Raw genomic sequence first — 19,681 nt, forward strand, 5'->3', positions numbered from 1 at the left:
ATAAGTGGTTATTCTTAGAAGTTAAAATTAGGTATGGTTTATTTTGTTTGATATAATTTGTGTTGAACAAAGTGGTTTCTAAATTGAAATTACTGCTTATGTCACTTGCTCGCTTTCTTCACTGGAGTAGAAAATAAAGGAGGAGCTTCTTCCCTCCCAAAAACATGCATTTAATGCCTGCTAGAAATTATGCAATGGTGCTAGGTAGCTGCAGCAATAGAAAAGACATGTCTGGAAATTCACAGGGCCCCTATTGAAAGTTAGTCATTTTTTTCCCATTTAAAGTAAGTGCCTGAATTACAGCAATAAAATTGTAAACTTAATTTTGATTATCTTCTCAGTCAGGTGGTCTTGATTCTTATTTGCAACACAGCAATTCTGGATTGGAAAGGGAGAGCAGGGGAAAACAACAACTTGCATTTGTAAAGCACCTTTAATGAAGTAAAACGTCTCAGAGTGCTTCTCAGGGATGTTACCAAACAAAATTTGACACCGAGCCACATAAGGAGATATTAGGACAGAGCTTGGTCAAAGAGGTAGGCTTTAAGGGGAGTCTTAAAGGAGGCGAGAGAGGTAGAGAGGCAGAAAGATTTAGGGAGGGAATTCCAGAGTTTAGGACTTGGGCAGTTAAAAGTCTGGCTGCCAATAATGAACAATTAAAATCATCATCATAGGCAGTCCCTCAGAGTCGAGGATAACTTGCTTCCACTCTAACAATGAGTCCTCAGGTGACTGAAGAATCCAATGCGGGACCGACAGTCTCTGTCACAGGTGGGGCAGACAGTGGTTGAAGGAAAGAGTGGGCGAGGAGCCTGGGTTGACGCATGCTCCTGCTGCTGTATACACTTGGTTTCTGCTTGTTCTCGGCGGTGGGACGCGAGGTGCTCAGCGCCCTCTCGGACGGATGCTCTTCCTTCACTTTGGGCAGTCATGGGCCAGGGATTCCCAGGTGTCGGTGGGGATGTTGCACTTTATCAAGGAGGCGTGGACGGTGTCCTTGAAGCGTTTCCTCTACCCACCTGGGGTTCGCTTGCCGTGTTGAAGCTCCACATAGAGCGCTTGCTTAGGGAGTCTCATGTCGGGCATGTGGCCTGCCCAACGGAGCTGATCGAGCGTGGTCAATGCTTCAGCACTGGGGATGTTGGCCTGAGCGAGACCACTGACGTCGGTGCTTCTATCCTGCCAATGGATTTGCAGGATCTTGCAGAGGCATCATTGGTGGTACTTCTCCAGCGTTTTGAGAAGTCTGCTGTACATAGTCCACGTCTCTGAGCCATATAGGAAGGCGGGTATCATTACTACCTTGTAGACCATAAGCTTGGTGCTGGATTTGAGGTCCTGGTCTTCAAACTCTCTCTTCGTCAGAGGTCCGAAGGCTGCGCTGGCATACTGAAGGCGGTGTTGGATATCGTCGTCAATATTTGCGCTTACTGACCGTAGGCTCCTGAGGTATGGAAAATGGTCCACATTGTCCAAGGCCTTGTCATGGATTTTGATAATCGGCAGGGGGGGGGGGGGGGGGGGGAGGGGGGTGCGGAAACAGTGCTGTGTGGCGGGGTCAGTTTGGTAGAGGACCTTTGTCTTACAGATGTTTAGCGCAAGTCCCATGCTCTCATACGTCTCGGTGAAGGTGTTGACGATGGCTTGGAATCCAGCCTCCGAGTGTGCGCAGAAGCAAGCGTCGGCTGTGTACTGTAGTTCAATGACAGAGGATGGGATGACCTTGGATCTGGCCTGGAGGCGGCGGAAGTTGAACAGATTCCCATTTGTTCTTTAATTTAGCTCCAGTCCAGTGGGGAGCTTGCTACGGGTGAGATGAAGCATTGCAGTAAGGAAGATCGAGAAGAGCGTTGGTGCGATGACACAGCCTTGCTTGACCCGGTCTGGACGTGGATTGGGTCTGTGGTGGATCCACTGCTCAGGATCACGGCTTGCACGTCATTGTGGAGCAGACGGAGGATGGTGACAAACTTTTGAGGGCAGCCGAAACAGAGGATGACGTTCCATAAGCTCTCACCGGTGACAGTGTCAAAGACCTTTGTGAGGTCGAAGAAGGCCAAATACAAGGCCCTGCATTTCTCTTGTAGTTGTCGCGCGGTGGACGGAATCCACATTGCGACTCTGGGAGGAGTTCTTCAGCCACAGGGAGAAGACAATTGAGGAGGATTCTTGCGATGACTTTTCCTGTGGACCCAATAAAATAGGAGATGTGCAAGAAGCCAGAATTGGAGGAGTGCAGAGGTCTTGAAGGGTTGTAGGAAGTTACAGATAAGGAGGGGCGAGGCCATGGAGGGGTTTGAAAATAAGGATGAGAATTTTTAAATCAAAGCGCTGCTGGATTGGGAGCTAATGTAGGTCAGCGGTCACAGGGGTGATGGGTGATCAGTGATCAAGACTTGGTGCACATTAGGACATGATTAGCCGAGTTTTGGATAAGCTCAAGTTTATGGAGTGTGGAAGATGGGAGGCTGGTCAGGAGAGCATTGGAGTAGTCAAGTCTGGAGGTAGCAAAGGCATGGGTGAGGGTTTCAGCAGCAGATGATCTGAGGCAGGGTTGGAATCGGGCGATGCTACGGAGGTGGAAGTAGGTAGTCTTGGGGACGATGAGCCTATGCGGTTGGATGCTCATTTCAGGGTCAAATACGACATCAAAGTTGTGAAGGGTCTGGTTCAGCCTCAGACAGTTGCCAGGGAAAGGGATGTAGTTGATGGATAGGGAAAAGAATTTGTGGCGGGGACAGAAGACAATGGCTTTGGTCTTCCCAACATTTAGTTGGAGGAAATTTCTGCTCATCCAGTACTGGGGTAGGATCAATAATGGAGACAAAAGTAGCAATGTGAAGCACTTAATTGTTCACTTTTGCCATGCGGTGCGTGGTGACAGGTATTACTACGGCCCTGTAGACCATGAGCTTGGTGACAGTTTTGAGGCCACCAACGATGTCTCCGCAAGATCCTACAAATCCCCTAGGGAGGACAGACTCACCAATGTTAGCGTCCTCATCCAGGCCAACATCCCCAGCATGGAAGCACTGACCACACTTGATCAGCTCCGCTGGGCAGGCCACATAGTTCGCATGCCAGACACGAGACTCCAAAAGCAAGCGCTTTACTCGGAACTCATCCACGGCAAACAAGCCAAAAGGCAGCGGAAACGTTACAAGGACACCCTCAAATCTCCCGGATAAAGTGCGACATCCCCACTGACACCTGGGAGTCCCTGGCCAAAGACCGCCCTAAGTGGAGGGAGTGCATCCAGGAGGGCGTGAGCTCCTCGAGTCGCATTGCCGTGAGCATGCAGAAATCAAGCGCAGGCAGCGGAAGGAGTGTGCGGCAAACCAGACTCCCCAGCCACCCTTTTCTTCAACCACTGTCTGTCCCACCTGTGACAGAGACTGTGGTTCTCGTATTGGACTGTACAGCCACATAAGAACTCATGCTAAGAATGGAAGCAAGTCTTCCTCGATTCTGAGGGATTGCCTATGATGATGAAGATGGTGACACCAAACCCTACAGTCCTGCCATCCCAGGAATCAGTCTGGTGAACCTTTGCTACACTCCCTCAATAGCAAGAATGTCCTTCCTCAGATTAGGAGACCAAAACTGCTCACAATACTCAAGGTGTGGTCTCACCAAGGCCCTATACAACTGCAGCAAGACCTCCCTGTTCCTATACTCAAATGCTCTCCCTATGAAGGCCAACATGCCATTTGCTTTCTTAACTGCCTGCTGTACCTGCATGCCAAATTTCAATGACTGATGTACCATGACACGCAGGTCTCGTTGTACCTCCCTTTTGACTAATCTGTCGCCATTCAGACAATAATCGGCCTTCCTGTTTTTGCCACCAAAGTGGATAACCTCACACTTAGCCACATTATACTGCATCTGCCATGCAGTTGCCCACTCACCTAACCTGTCCAAGTCACCTTGCAGCCTCTTAGCATCCTCCTCATAGCTCACACTGCCACCCAGCTTAGTGTCATCTGCAAACTTGGAAATATTACATTCAATTCCTTCGTCTAAATCATTAATATATATTGTAAATAGCTGGGGTCCCAGCACTGAACCTTGCGGTACCCCACTAGTCACTGCCTGCCATTCTGTAAAGGACCCATTTATTCTCACTCTTTGCTTCCTGTCTGCCAACCAGTTCTCTATCCACACATCAACACATTACCCCCAATCCCATGTGCCTTAATTTTGCACATTAATCTCTTGTGTGGGACCTTGTCAAAAGCCTTTTGAAAGTCCAAATACACCACAGCCACTGGTTCTCCCTTATCCACTCTACTAGTTACATCCTCAAAAAATTCTAGAAGATTTGTCAAGCATGATTTCCCTTTCATAAATCCATGCTGACTTGGACCGATCGTGTTACTGCTTTCCAAATGTGCTGCTATTACATCTTTTTTTACATAATTCATAATTGGAATGTTTTGCTACATTTTGCACGGAGGGGGGGGGGACGAGAAGTGATGGTGTGCAGAATTACGCCATGTCTGATGGACTACCTGGTCTTTTTTCTGTCCTTTTACACATGTAACTGCTAAACATTACTTAAATCAGCATTTATAAAATACCTTTAACTGATACATATATCTAGAAAAAAATTATCAATGTGAACTGTAAGACAGTTGGGAGTTGCTACCGAAATACTTTTTTACCTAAAATTCTTTGCCAAAGTAGCGAGCTGCAACAGCAGCTCACTATTCAAGTCTTAATATCAGCCCAAAGCAACTACTCAAAGCTTTAGAAGTTTTTTTTTAAGAAGAGTAAGAAATAGGAGCAGGAGTCGGCCATTTGGCCCCTCAAGCCTGCTCCGCCATTTAATAAGATCATGACTGATCTGATCATGGACTCAGCTCCACTTCCCTGCCCGCTCCCCATAACCCTTTACTCCATTCATCGTTCAAAAATCTGTCTGTCTCCACCTTAAATATATTCAATGACCCACACTCCATGGCTCTCTGAGACCATAGATTTATAACCTGCTGAGAGAAAAAATGTCTCCTCATCTCAGTTTTAAATGGGCGGCTCCTTATTCTGAGACGATGTCCCCTAGTTTTAGTTTCCCCTATGAGTGGAAATATCCTCTCTGCATCCACCTCATTATCTTATATGTTTCAATAAGATCACCTCTCATTTTCCTGATTACGCGCTGTACTTGCATACTAACTTTTTGTGTTTAATGCACAAGGACCCCCAGGTCTCTCTGTACTGCAGCACTTTGAAATTTTTCTCCATTTAAATTATAATTTGCTTTTCTATTTTTTCTGCCAAAGTGTATAACCTCACATTTTCCCACATTATACTCCATCTGCCAAATTTTTGCCCACTCACTTAGCCTGTCTATATCCCTTTGCAGATCTTTTGTATCCTCCTCACAATTTGCTTTCCCAACCATCTATGTATCATGAGCAAACTTGGCTACATTACACTCGGTCCCTTCATCCAAGTCATTAACATAGATTGTAAATAGTTGAGGGCCCAGCACCGGTCCCTGTTTGCCAACCAAAAATTAACCATTTATCCCAACTCTCTGTTTTCTGTTAGTTAGCCAATCCTCTATCCATGCTACTATATTATCCCAACCTCGTGAGTTTTTATCTTGTGCAGTAGCCTCTTATGTGGCACCTTATCGAATGCCTTCTGGAAATTCAAATATACCACATCCACATTTGGTTAAATGTAAATCTCAAGGTAGAGTTCTTGCTTTCTTAGTAGGAAGCAGACTTTACAACAAAGTGTTTATAAACAAAGGTTTGTGAAATAAATGTGCTGATGTAGATCAGTTTACGTACACATGTATATCAGGTTACATGCACCTGCAAGTGACATGCTCTTTTAATTTCTGACTCTAAACAAAAATAGGCGAGCCAAACACATTTCCTGAAAACAATGTTCTTTACTCAGAAAAAAATTGCATTCTCAGTTAGTTTCCAAAATTAACAAATTTGTAATTGGATTCAGTATTAAACAATTTGCAAATTATTTTTATAGTCTCACTAATTCCGTGTTGAAAATGAAATTGTTATGGGAAAAAAAACACTACATTTCAAAAGAAAATACTAGTTCTTAAATAAATGCCATGGAGTTAGGAAGGCATTGGCAGCTGCGACTCACTGAATTGTAACAAGGGATTGACGAGTTTTCGTTGTTTTAGCAATTAGACACTTCCACACTAGTGCTCAGAGATTTTTTTTTGAAGAAAAAAGGGTACAATGCAAATAATGAGAATGACACTACTAAAGCATTTTGCATTGTGCGCAACTAAATTCTATCCCAAAACTCCTGAAAAGTATACCGTACCTGATCAGCACCAAAAGGAGTTATATTCGCCTTCACAGATCCCACACCAAGCGCGATGAGCACCAGTGCCGAATAGACGACCGGTCTGCAGTAACTATTCCGATGAAGTGTACAAGCGCTGGAAGCAGCGCTGGAGCCGTTATTGAAGCACTGGGGGTCCAGGAGGGGATAGATCTCCAGTTCCCCGCAGAGGTGCCGGCGAGAGCGATCCCATGAAATAAAAGGGAAGAGCATCATCCCGGCCAAGTAGAGGATCATGCTCAGGAGGATGGTGGGGAACCTGCCCAGCCAGGCGTCGGCCAGCCAGCCTCCGAACGGGGACACGAAGTAACTGATCCCCATGAAAAGCAGCAGAGTCTGGCTGGACTGAGCCCCCAGCCAGTCGTAGGGTTCGCTGTTGAGGAAAAGCACCAGGCCGCAGGTGATGCCGTAAAACGCCACTCTTTCCAGGGACTCGGTCACTAGCACGGCGGCGCAGGCCAGCCGCCGGCCCTCGAAGGCAGAAACCACCGGCTTGGCGGCCACCCGACTCTGGGGGAGCAGCGGTGTCCTCTCGTCATTCTGACCGCTCTCCATAGTTAGATATATTTGTTTAACTTTTTTTTAAGTAACCTTTAGGCCTCAAACCCGCTCGTTAATCGAGCGTTGGTGGCTAACTGGCCGGTTAGACTTCAAAAACACTATCGTCATCCTCCTGAAGACAAACGCCGGACACCCCGCCTGACCGCTCATCAACAAGCAGCCCTGGCCTCGGGTCATGACCTCCTGGTCTCAGCAACCGTAACCAGGGCCGCCCCTCACCCCACGCCCATTGGCCAAATCCCACCCCACCGAGGGGCGGTCTCATCTGATCAACATGCCGTTCAGCATCAACGCAGCCTCCCATTGGTCAGTGCTGCTCTCAATCTGCTCGCCGACGCCGACGCCGAGTGCTGCCCTGTTGAATTTGATCCCGATCCCGACCCCTCCTCCATGGTGACCAGCGCTGGTAATGGCTTCTCTGTATTCTTAGCCTGTTGTTGAGGGGCTGCCAGATTTGGGTTCGAGGTTTGCTGGCTTCCCGCACGTCACCTGGGAGCGCGGGGGTGGGGCCGGGGGAGGGCCAACGGGGGCTGCTGGGCCGCGGCGACCTTTGGTGTTGTGGCAGGCCGACTGCTTGGTTTCAGTCGGCAGCTCGGGATGAAGTTGCTCTTTCTCGCCTGCCTCAGCCCTCGGACTGGGAACAGAACGACAGCTCGAAGAATAAGGTGAGGCTCGCCGGCCCGGGTCCTTGCAGAAAGCTGTGTTAGCTGAGTTGGGAGTGTGACCTCTCCAGGTTTGAGTTATTTTTAAAGCTGGAACCTGTCTCGCGGGCTGTTCACTCAACGTTGGCTGGTATATTTCTGTTGCAACAGAATCCGGCTTGCATTTGCTTCGTATACAAGTTTTAAATCTAGGAATTTCTAAATACCCTATAATACTGCCCGTCCTGCATTTCCCTCCAGCATTCACTCCGAACAAAACCCATATAAACTCTCCTTGTCATCATCCATGGCCCCGCTATCCCCATCATCTCAACAAAGACAAGACCATCTCTGATCACTTCCTTATATCTCTCACACCTCACATCACACTACCAACTCCACTTGTGCGTATGCCTGAGAAAAGCTACCCAAATCTACAACTGCAAACTCCCAACTGTCTATAGTTTAATCCTTTATTCACCCTAATACTTTGATCTGCTCAGTCACTCCCTCATCTTTGCCCTTGATGCCTTGTCCCCAGTAAAAACCCTTGCTCTTTCATTCCCTGGTTGTTCCCCTGAATCTGCCCCCTATCTTCACTAAGTCCACCCTTGACCCTTCTATCTTTACAATTGCTGCCCCATTTCCAACCTCTGTTTTCCCTCCAAATTCCTTGAATGTGTTGTCACCTCCCAAGTCCTTGCTCATCTTTCCTGCAACTCCATGTTTGAATCACTCCAATCAGTTTTCTGCCTCTGTCGCAGCATTGAAATGGCCCTAATCAATAACATCCTCTGTGAATGTGGACGTGGTGTACTAACCTACCTTGTCTTTCTCGACCACTCTTCAGTGTTTGACATGGTCGAGCACACCATCCTCCAACGCCTTTCCTCCATTGTCTACCTGAATGGGACTGCCCTTGATTCTACTCTTACCTATCCAATTGTAGCCAGAGCATCTTGAGCAATGGGATCTTCTCCCGCCTCTGCAACGTTATCTTTGGAGTCTCACGCGGATCTATCCTTGGCCTCCTCCTATTTCTTATCTATATGCTGCCGCTCATTATACTTATCATGTGGTGTCGGGTTCCACATGTACATTGACAACAACTAGCTCCACCTCCCTCGACCGCTCCACTGCCTCTATTGTCAGCTTCCTTGTCCAACATCCAGTTCTGGATGAACTGCAATTTCCTCCAGTTAACCATTGTCATTCAAATACCATCATGGTCTCTTCCCCTCCCACCCTAATTCTGTAATCTCCTCCACCTTTACAATCTTCTGGGAACTCTGATTTTCCAAATCTGTGATTCCTCTTGTAATTCCTCATGCTCTCTTCACTCCACTATTGGCAGCCATGCATTCAGTCGTCTAGGCCCAAACTCTGGAATTCTCTCAATAAATCTTTCTGCCTCTCTACCTCACTTGCCTCCTTCAGGACCCTCCTTAAAACCTATCACTTTGATCCCATTTCTCCTGATATTTCCTTTGGCTTGATGTCAATTTTGTCTGATTACATTCCTATGAAGACACTTTTTTTTTCTAGGTGTTACATAAATGCAGGTTATTATAGTTTCAATCATTCCCTATAACACCAAGAACAAATTGATTTGTGACTATATTTCTGTTAGCTATTAGAAAAAGAGCTTCAGGCTGTGTGCACAACAGGAAATCCACTTTCTGCCGAGTGATTATTGCAGATTACGTTGCAAAACAGGTTTGTTTTTGAGTGCACAGTTGTCTCAAACTCGATTTACACTTCTATTCGGCTTCACAGCAGGGCATCGTGATCTACACCTGAATTTAGGGAATCTTAAGTTTACACTCACTCTGGAGTTGCAATTGTTCCTGGTCTTGAAATGCATTATTGTCAGATCTAACTCCAGAAAGTTATACTGCCTTATCTCTAGTCTGTTTAGCTAAATTACCCCAACAATCACATTGTATCCGTTTAGGGCTCGACCAATGTTTGTTATCAAAGTACAAACTGTAGCTGATCCATAATTACCAATTACAGAACTAGTAGCTAGCAATTGCAACTTGTTTCGACTCACTATCGAGTTAGAACACCTACCAAGTTTCCCTCCAAGTCACATGCTATCCTGACTTGGATATATAGTGCAGATTGCTATGTTGATATCCTGGAATTCTCTACCTAACGCCATCACCACAAAGACTGCAGCAGTTTAAGGAGAAGGCCTACCATTACCACCTTGGGGCGGCTAGGGATTGGCAATAATTGTGGCCTTGTCAGTGCCGCCCACATCCCAACAACCAATTTTTATTTTTAAAAGAGCCATATTATGTATGCACTGTATTCAAAGTTCTGAAAGCAGCAGAGTGGTTGATGTGACGATATTAGTTGACTTCTCCTCTGGGTTGGAAAAGCATTTAGTCTTGGCTCAGCAAATCTTTGTTTAGAAATAGCCTTAGGAAAATTTATCCTGTTTATCCTCCACCCTATTTAAAGAAAAAGGACAGAACTTGCAATTCTATAGCGGCTTTCATCACCTCAGGATATTACAAAGGTCTTCACAGTCAATGAATTTTTTTGAAGTATAGCCACAGTTCTTCTATAGGTACACATGACAGCCAGGTCTCTCAAACAGTAATAACAATTTTGGAGATGTTGATCTGAGGCATAAGAGTTGATCAAGAGAGCAGGACAACTCCCCTGTTCTTCAAATAATGCCATGGATCTTTCACATCCACCTGAACAGGGAGAACATCTCCTTGGAAACACAGCACTTGCAACAATATAGAATACCTTCAGTACTTCACTGAAGTGTCAGCCTGGAATATGGGCTTAAATCCTTGAAGTGAGGCTTGAACCCACAACCTTCTGACTCTGAGGTGAGAATGGTACTACCGAGCCAAACTGACGTGGTTATTCTTACAGAAGTTGCATGCCATCTGTGTTCTTAATGTACAATTACTGTCCTGTAATCTAATCAGTCCTCGATGAGGTGCATTTTTAATGTTTGTTGTGCTGCCTTGTTTCTAAAAGTGTATCATTATTATTACAAAGTATTGTTTTCAAAAACACTTTTGGCACATTACATCAGTACACTAGCAGACTTTGTTGTGGGTGCTGGTTCTTATATGGGATTTTCTACACACTAAAATTTATATCTTTGGGAATCTCCACAATCCTTTCCCCTGGCCCACCTTATACAAATGCACACTAATTAATCCACGACTAATTGCTATGTCTTTCCTTGGATATGCATTTAGTTCATTTTTTCCCTCTACTAGTTCTACAGGTTTCTGGAAGTCCCTTGTTTCCTCGCCTAAATGAACATTCTTCACGTGTGAGCCTGGACATGGAAGCTTCGTCAGATCCCGCCCACACACTTTGTAATTGGGTTCTTTGGATAGTGATCAGAAGTGGAGTGCCTAGTTGTCTTCCCTACCTCCAGCCCAGGAACCCTGTGGCCAGTTGTAGCACCCTCAACTGGCATTGTCACCTTGGCTAAGATCAGCTAACTCAACACAGTCGTGGGAATCATCTTTGTGGCTCAATACTACAGCACATGGTGCTTATCCAGTGAGTTGTTATTCTTTACAACCTCAACCAGTGCCAGAAAGTGGCCGCAGCTCACCTGAACTTCCCTTGGTTTACAGCAGGATAAACATAGACCTTGAATTATTGAGTGTGTAAATAGTGTAGTTCTTGCCATGGGAATATGTTGCTGAAATGTGACGCAACTAATTAAATCTATTTCAAATACATCACCTTTTTGAGTAAATATATCCTGGGATTTTCTTTATATTTTGAAATCGGAAAGATGTTTTATTGATGTGTAAATCTAGCTAAAATAATTTATGAATAAACTCTGTTAGTAAGCACAGGCTTAATATTTGCTAGAATTAAGTTTTACTTTAATTTTATCTTTCTTTCCTATAGCGAATATATACAAGGTAGTGGCCATGTATGTATTCTGAGAGATATTGCCGATTTTAAGTCATCCTCCCAAGTTTCAGACTTAATCTCTGAGGAGAAATTTGAGGCAGTTCTGATAATCCATCTCTACAAAGGAGGAAGATTGCTAAAAGGTATGGTAAGCTCCTGTATTGTTGAAACAGGTTCAAGGTTGTATAGGGAATTTGGCAGAAGAGGTTTGAAGAAAATACAATGGGCCCAAGTTTCCACATGATTTGCGCCTGATTTTTAGGAGCAACTGGTGGAGAACGGACTATCTTAGAAATCGCAATTCTCCACATTTTTTTTTCTGCAGTTCTAGTCAGGTAGAACAGTTCTACTTTGGAACAGAATTTTTTCTTCAAAAGGGGGCGTGTCCGGCCACTGACGCCTGATTTCAAAGTTTCCACAGTGAAAACGTACTCCAAACTAAAGTAGAATGGAGCCAGTGAAGATTTTTGTCGAACTGAAAAAACCTGTTCTACACATTAAAAAATCAGGCGCAGGTTACAAATTAGGCGTCCAGAACGAGGTGGGGTGAGGGGGGGAGGGGGGAAGGGAACTCATTAAATTCTACAATAAATCCTTATTTATACTTTTACAAATATTATACAAATAAATCCAACCTGAATAAACATTTATAAGCCAAGAAAAGATTAAATAAACCATCTTCCTACCTGTGTGAAAGTGCTTCAGCCAGGGAGAATTCTGCAGCCGTTCGTGCCGCTGAGCGGGAGGGTGGGGGGGCAAAAAGCCGTTCGTGCCGCTGAGCGGGAGGGAGAGAGAGAGGGGGCGGGGGGGAGGGAGAGAGAAGGGGGGGGAGAGAGGGAGGGAGAGAGGGGGAGGTCAGGTCGGATCGGATCCAGTCTGGGAGCGGGAGTCGGGTCCAGTGAGGGGGTGGGGGAGCGGGAGCGTGGGTCGGGTTGGGTCCAGTCGGGGGTGGGGAGCGGGAACAGGAGCGCGGGTCGGGTTGGGTCCAGTCGGGGATGGGGAGCGGGAACAGGAGCGCGGGTCGGGTTGGGTCCAGTCGGGGGGGGGGGGGAGCGGGTCTCGGGTCTCGGGGGGGGGGGGGGGGGGGGGGGCAGGTGTCGGGTCTGGTCGGTGGGGGGGTAAGCGGGTGTCGGGTCTGGTCCGGAGGCAAGGCAGGGGGGGGAGCGGGTGTCGGGTCTGGTCGGGGGCGGGAGCAGGAGCTGGCCGTGGGAGGAGCCTTATTCACGCAGCCCTAGTGAGGCCATTCGCCAGGGCTAGGGGCTGTGTGCTTCGGGCCCCTCCCACACAGTTCGGCGCCTGGAGCTACTGCACTTGCGTGCCCACTGTAGCGCGCATGTGCAGAGGTCCCGGCACGGTTTTCAGCGCAGGGACCTGGCTCCGCCCCCCCACAGCTCGTGCTGGCTGCGCCGAGGGCCAGAGGACCTACAGGTAGGTGGAGAATACCGAGGATTTTTTTAGGCGCGAAAAACGGGCGTCCAGCTCGGAGGGGCGCCCGTTGTTTTTTTTCTTGTGGAAACTTGGGCCCAATAAGTGACAAAATGTCAAGTATGTTTAAACACCAATTACATTTCATGTATGGAAAAATAAATTTGCCTGAATCTATTATAATTCTGATAAAGTAGATGTTGTATAAGTAAGGAAAATGTAAACCAAGCTACATTAAATATATTTGATCTCCATCTTCTGACTTATTAAGCTGAAATCATTAAGGATGAAATAGCAGTGCATTTGGAAAGCAGTGACAGGATCGGTCCAAGTCAGCATGGATTTATGAAAGGGAAATCATATTTGACGAATCTTCTGGAATTTTTTGAGGATGTAACTAGCAGAGTGGACAAGGGAGAACCAGTGAATGTGGTGTACTTGGACTTTCAAAAGGCTTTTGACAAGGTTCCGCACAAGAGATTGGTGTGCAAAGTCAAAGCGCATGGTATTGGGGGTAATGTTCTGACGTGGATAGAGAACTGGTTGGCAGACAGGAAGCAGAGAGTCGGGATAAACGGGTCCTTTTCAGAATGGCAGGCAGTGACTAGTGGAGTGCCACAGGGCTCAGTGCTGGAACCCCAGCTCTTTACAATATACATTAACGATTTGGATGAAGGAATTGAATGTAATATCTCCAAGTTTGCAGATGACACTAAACTGGGTAGCGGTGTAAGCTGTGAGGGAGACGCTAAGAGGCTGCAGGGTGACTTGGACAGGTTAGGTGATGGGCAAATGCATGGCAGATGCAGTATAATGTGGATAAATGTGAGGTTATCCATTTTAGGGGCAAAAACACGAAGGCAGAATATTATCTGAATGGTGGCAGATGAGGAAAAGGGGAGGTGCAACGAGACCTGGGTGACATGGTTCATCAGTCATTGAAGATGACATGCAGGTACAACAGGCGGTGAAGAAAGCAAATGGTATGTTGGCCTTCATAGCTCGGGGATTTGAGCATAGGAGCAGGGTGGTCTTACTGCAGTTGTACAGGGCCTTAGTGAGGCTTCACCTGGAATATTGTGTTCAGTTTTTGTAGAGTATGTAGGCACCTTTAGTATTGACTCCACGAGGCAGGGTATGATACTTAAACTGTGTAGACCTGTAGTCCTTTATTTGCAGCTCCTGAGTGAGGACAACAAGCTGTGTGTTCCTTTTTATACTGGGTTACCTGCAGTGTGCAGATAACCCTTGGGTCTCCAGCAGCAGCACCCTCTGGTGTACAGTGTAAGGGTACATTCAGTGTTACAGACATCACTCAGTAAACAGGCATGCAGACACAACAACACTTTATCTCTCCCCCGCCCCCCCCCCCCACTAAGCATTTTTCATATCCTTATTGTCATGCCCAGGGGAGGTGATCAGTGGTGGGCTATGGGAGGTTGTGGTGAGCATTGTGTGGTTGCCAGGTGTGACCCCTGTGCTTGAGGCTGGCCTCGTACGTTTCCCCTCCCTCACACACACACCATGTGGGTGTTACTGTTGTGGGATCCCTCGGGCGGTGGGGGGGGGCCACGGCAGCAGTGGGTGGTGTTTATACACTGATGTGGGTAGTTGTGGGCAGGGCCACAAGACTGGGTGGGCTTCTTGTCCACCAATTGGGATGAGGGTCAGGTCATCCCAGGGTTTGCCAGGGAAGCTGGAGGGTATTGGCCTCGTGCTCCTGGTGTTGGCCCTGGTGGCCAGGGGTTGTAGGGCTGATCTGGTGCAGGTTGCCATTGGTGGTGGCTGGGCTGCCCATTGACCTGCAGTGGGTGTGCTCCCACTGGCTGTGTGTGTGTCCTGCAAGGGGCATCACATTAGTTCCAAAGGTCCAGGCTACATGGTCAGGTAGCCTGCTGGACCTGGGGGTTTCCCACCGGGGGATTTTTATTGGCATCAGAATGGTCCCTGCAGAACCCAATGTCCTTTGGCAGTGTCCTACCGGTACACATGACACCTTGGCTCTGATCACACATAGTCGAGCCTGCATTATATATTCGAGCATTTGCATCACTTTTGGGTGTCCTGGTTTCAACAGACATGGTTACATTACGCATTTCGCATTCTCTATCATTATTGTTAAGAGTAACAAACTTGTTCTTAACCTTACTGAAACCTGCATTCATCTCATTAGTCACATTAGTTAAACCAGCATCACAATTCATTGTTACATTGCATACATTTTCATACTTGCACCCTTTAATCACATCCTTAGCTTTAAAGTCCGTGTACTCAAATAGTTGAAACTTCCCCTTTAAATTTCTTTGGTTACCGGTCTCCTTTAAGGGAGCCTTCAAATCCGATTGGCCGCTCGGTGCAACGTGATGCTCCTCCATGTTCACTCGTGGCATGGCGGAGGCCATATTGATTACAGGTTCTGCTGCTTGTGGTGCTGCAGCCATTTTCTGGTCTTGCTGCAGGTAGGCTGTGGTGCTCCTTTCTTCCATGTTGGGAATGCATTTCTTTCACCGATGTGGTGGACTCAGGGTTGCGGGACTCGGGGCAGCGTTTCTGCCCTTAGAAGTATCATTGCGGTGCACTGCTCTCGTTGGTTTAAAGTCCTGGGTCAGTATTCGCCTGGAGTCGGTGGCCTGGCTCACCTTGAATTGCTTTCTGCAGGATGACCGTGATGTCAGCCGAGAGCAATTTGTGTAGGAAGTCTTCGTGGCCGATTCCGAGAACAAATATGTCCCTTAGTGCTTCATTAAGGTGGTCGCCAAAATCACAAGGTGCAGCTAGTCTTCTTAAATGTGCAGCATACTTGGCAATTTGTTGGCCCTCAGGTCGCCGGTAAGTGTAGAACACCCGGTGCCTGGCTGTGAGGATGCTTTCTTTCGGTTTTAGTTGTTCCTGTATGATTGTTACAAGTTGCTCATAGCTCTTGGTGGTTGTCTTCTCCGGGGCTAGTAAGTCCCTGACGAGACCGTAGATGGTGGACCCACAACTGCTAAGCAGGATGGCCCTGCGTTTGTTCGGTAGTGTAGCTGGTGTGTCCCCGTCCAGGTCGTTAGCTATAAAGAAGTGTTCCAATCATCCCCCTCTAAATTGCTGAAAGTTGCTGAGGTTAGACATGTTGAGCGTGTAGTTCGTGACCTCGTATTCCCGTCGCCAGTTGTAGCGTATGTAGGCACCTTTAGTAATGACTCCACGAGACCTGTAGTCCTTTATTTGCAGCTCCTGAGTGAGGACAACAAGCTCTGTGTTCCTTTTTTATACTGGGTTACCTGCAGTGTGCAGGTAACTCTTAGGTCTCCAGCAGCAGCACCCTCTGGTGTACAGGCAAGGTGTGTACAGTGTAAGGGTACATTGTGTTGCATAACAGTGTTACAGACATCACACAGTAAACAGGCATGCATACACAACAGTTTTGGTCTCCTAATCTGAGGAAGGATGTTCTTGCTATTGAGGGAGTGCAGCGAAGGTTCACCAGACTGATTCCTGGGATGGCTGGATTGTCATATGAGGAGAGACTGGATCAACTGGGCCTTTATTCACTGGAGTTTAGAAGGATGAGAGGGGATCACATAGAAACGTATAAGATGGGACAGGTTAGATGCGGGAAGAATGTTCCCGATGTTGGGGAAGTCCAGAACCAGGGGCCATAGTCTTAGGATAAGGGGTAGGCCATTTAGGATGGAGATGAGGAGAAACTTCTTCAATCAGAGAGTTGTTAACCTGTAGAATTCCCTGCTGCAGAAAGTTGTTGATGCCAGTTCATTGGATGTATTCAAGAGGGAGTTAGATATGGCCCTTACGGCTAAGGGGATCAAGGGGTATGGAAAGCAGGAAAGAGGTACTGAGGGAATGATCAGCCATGATCTTATTGAATGGTGGTGCAGGCTCGAAGGGCCGAATGGCCTACTCCTGCACCTATTTTCTATGTTTCTATGAAAGGTTTGAACCCAGGCTGGCTTTTTTGCATAATGCATATTTAACTAATCTCCAAATGATGGTTACTGTTATCAGCTTCTTCTCAATATCCTGACCTAATAACCTTGATCAAAGGAAACTTGCTGCTTGCTAACCCACACTAAAATAAGAGCAGGCAAACTTAGGTATTCAAAAATTCAAAGTGCGTTGAATGTAAAGCAGTGACCCACCAAGGGCTTTATTTATGAACTGGCAGTAAAGCAGTGCCAAGATGTGTTATGAGATTTGTGTCACAGTACCTCAGTTTTGGCAACAACTTGAATCTAGACACAGTGCCAAATCATTTTATATGTGCAGCAAAACAAAATGCAAAATGATTAAAATTTTGAGAGTTTCCAACAAAGGCAAAGAGGAAGCAATTCTAAATGAAGAACATTCATTCCCTGAACAGTAGGTTATTAATGCATGATCCTGAAGATAATTGGCGAGGCCTCTATGAACTCACCGTAAGGCTGATTGACTTCATACGTATGATTGTGATTAGAGAATATATCAGCTATAATTTACATGATATTATTTGGCAATAATGGAGAAAGGTTTCATATTTGCACATTCAGTGAGTCACGGAGCAGTGTAATGCAAGTTTGCACCTGCTTCTCCTCAGGTGATCAGTTCTTACCGTACCATGGGAGTGGGGACTATGGGAGAGAACTTATACAGGACCTTGGTTAGGCCCAATCTGTTTCCAGTACTGTTCCTCTCATGTGGTGGGAGATATAGAGGCCCTGGAAAAGGTTCAGAGGAGCGCCATGAGATTAATCCCTAGCTTAGAAACCCTTGGTTATCACGATAGGCCCAGGGAGTTGGGTCTTTTTCATTTTAGAAAAGCACAGTCTTCGGGGAGACTTGAATGAAGTGTTTAAAGTGATGAAAGGACTAGGCTGTGTACATGTGGTCAGATTATTTGGATTAGATAAATTAGTGAGAATGATTGGATATGTACAAATTACATTAAGCGTAGAACCAGGTTTGATGCTACATAATTTTTATTTTCCAAAAGGGTAATTGACCTTCTTGGTATAGGTTTCTGCCTCGTGCAGTGGGTGCAGTTTCATTCCAAACATTAAAAAGAAAGCTGGGCGAATACTTGGAGGAGGCTGATATTATTGATGGGATGTTGTGTGATGTATCCCGTGGTCATTGTTGTCTCCTGGAACTCATTTTAACATCAATTAGCCTAGGGCTTTTTTTTTAAAGCTGTTTTTTTGCCTCTCCCAGGAAACTGTGTGGCTGCTGGTGGGTGGGGAATATTGGAGTCAGGCCTCTATTATAACTCCTCTTTATTTTCTCTGTTTAAAACATTATTACCAGTTGTGTTCCAGTGAAAAAGCCCCAATGTTTCTAGCTTTGTCCACAGCTAGAACTTCTCATTCCTTGTATCATTTTGCTGAATCATTGCTGCATCTTTCTATGGCTCTTATCGTGCTTGTATTGGGGTGCCAGGAACTGCATTCAATACTCCAAACAATGTTTTGCACATATGCAGCGTCAGTTCCTTTTTTTTTTACTCTTGCCTATTGTGTAAAAGCCTTTTTATAACGTTTTCTACCTGTGTTACCACCTTTAAAAAGGTCTACAGGGGTGAAATTTGTATAGTTTGTGCCTCCCGTTAGTGCCCCTGGGGGTGGGGGGCACCCGTGAAATTGCGTGGGAATTAGCGGAGGCTCATAACCAGCATGGCCGGCGATGATGATGCCATTGCCATGCACAGCCGGCCATTTTCGTCCAGCAATTGAAATTGGGCAGCCCTGGGCGATGTCGGCGCCAGCCTCGCAGGTCATGAACCGGGACGCATTCTGTTAGCGTGGCGAAAAGTAAACGGGAGGTGTGCAACGCCATTTCTTTTCCCTGGCCGACTTACCAGTCTGGCCTTTCGTGGTTTATTTTGCGGGGTACATGCCACGATGGTGCAGCCCGCCACTCCGCTGCTGGGCTATGGCCACGGCACCCCGCATCCCCGGTGGCATAGTGATGGCCCCTCGCCCCACTGCAGAGCTCAAGCGTGCTCTCCCCTTTAATAGAAGGGGAGGGTCCTGTGCTCGAGTCCATGTAGCAATGAAAAGTTTGCATGCTTACTGTCTGGGTCCCGCCCCCAAGAGGCAGTGGTGCGTCCGCCATTGCGCTCCACTTCCTCTCGGGGGTGGGGGGGGGGGGGAAAGAGAAAGAGGCGAAGAGAGAGAGGAGAGGGATGGGGGGGGGTGGTGGAGTGGAAGAGAGAGAGAGAGGAATGATGGGGGGGGGGAGGGGAAGAGAGAAGAGTGATGGGGGGGGCACGGAGAAGAGTGATGGGGAGGGGTGGAGAAGAGAGCGAGAAGAGTGATGGGGGGGTGGAGAAAAGAGAGGAGTGATTGGGGAGGGGAGAGGAGAGGAGTGATTGGGGGGGGAGAGGAGAGGAGGATGGGGGGGGAGAGGAGAGGAGTGATGGTGGGGAGAGGAGAGGAGTGATGGTGGGGAGAGGAGAGGAGTGATGGTGGGGAGAGGAGAGGAGTGATGGTGGGAGAGGGAGAGGGTGAAGTGGGGAGAGGAGAGGAGTGATGGTGGGGAGAGGAGAGGAGTGATGGTGGGAGAGGAGAGGAGTGATGGTGGGGAGAGGAGAGGAGTGATGGTGGGGAGAGGAGAGGAGTGATGGTGGGGAGAGGAGAGGAGTGATGGTGGGGAGAGGAGAGGAGTGATGGTGGGGAGAGGAGAGGAGTGATGGTGGGGAGAGGAGAGGAGTGATGGTGGGGAGAGGAGGAGGAGTGATGGTGGGGAGAGGAGAGGAGTGATGGTGGGGAGGGAGAGGAGTGATGGTGGGGGAGAGGAGAGGAGTGATGGTGGGGGGTAAGAAGGAGACCCCCGGA

General features: G+C 47.2%; 2 protein-coding genes across 5 annotated transcripts in view; one reads left to right on the forward strand and one right to left on the reverse strand.

Annotated features, from left to right (window-relative positions):
• Positions 1 to 7,106, reverse strand: part of slc15a4 (solute carrier family 15 member 4) — a 117,440-nt gene extending 110,334 nt beyond the window's left edge. The window contains exon 1 of the mRNA XM_070887775.1: positions 6,313 to 7,106. Within this exon, the coding sequence (XP_070743876.1) occupies positions 6,313 to 6,888 (576 nt within the window). The 5' untranslated portion in view covers positions 6,889 to 7,106. The remainder of the gene's footprint in view (positions 1 to 6,312) is intronic.
• Positions 7,107 to 7,423: 317 nt separating this feature from the next.
• Positions 7,424 to 19,681, forward strand: part of glt1d1 (glycosyltransferase 1 domain containing 1) — a 90,146-nt gene continuing 77,888 nt past the window's right edge. For 2 of the 4 annotated variants that reach the window (XM_070887776.1, XM_070887778.1), the window contains exons 1-2: positions 7,424 to 7,559; positions 11,442 to 11,590. In XM_070887776.1, the coding sequence (XP_070743877.1) occupies positions 7,492 to 7,559; positions 11,442 to 11,590 (217 nt within the window). In that variant the 5' untranslated portion in view covers positions 7,424 to 7,491. Of the gene's footprint in view, positions 7,560 to 10,848; positions 11,082 to 11,441; positions 11,591 to 13,768; positions 13,856 to 19,681 lie in introns of those variants that run through there. The other 2 variants (XM_070887777.1, XM_070887779.1) reach the window with 2 other exon arrangements.

The sequence above is a fragment of the Pristiophorus japonicus genome, chromosome 8 (genome assembly GCF_044704955.1).
Source record: "Pristiophorus japonicus isolate sPriJap1 chromosome 8, sPriJap1.hap1, whole genome shotgun sequence".
Lineage (NCBI taxonomy): Eukaryota > Metazoa > Chordata > Chondrichthyes > Pristiophoridae > Pristiophorus > Pristiophorus japonicus.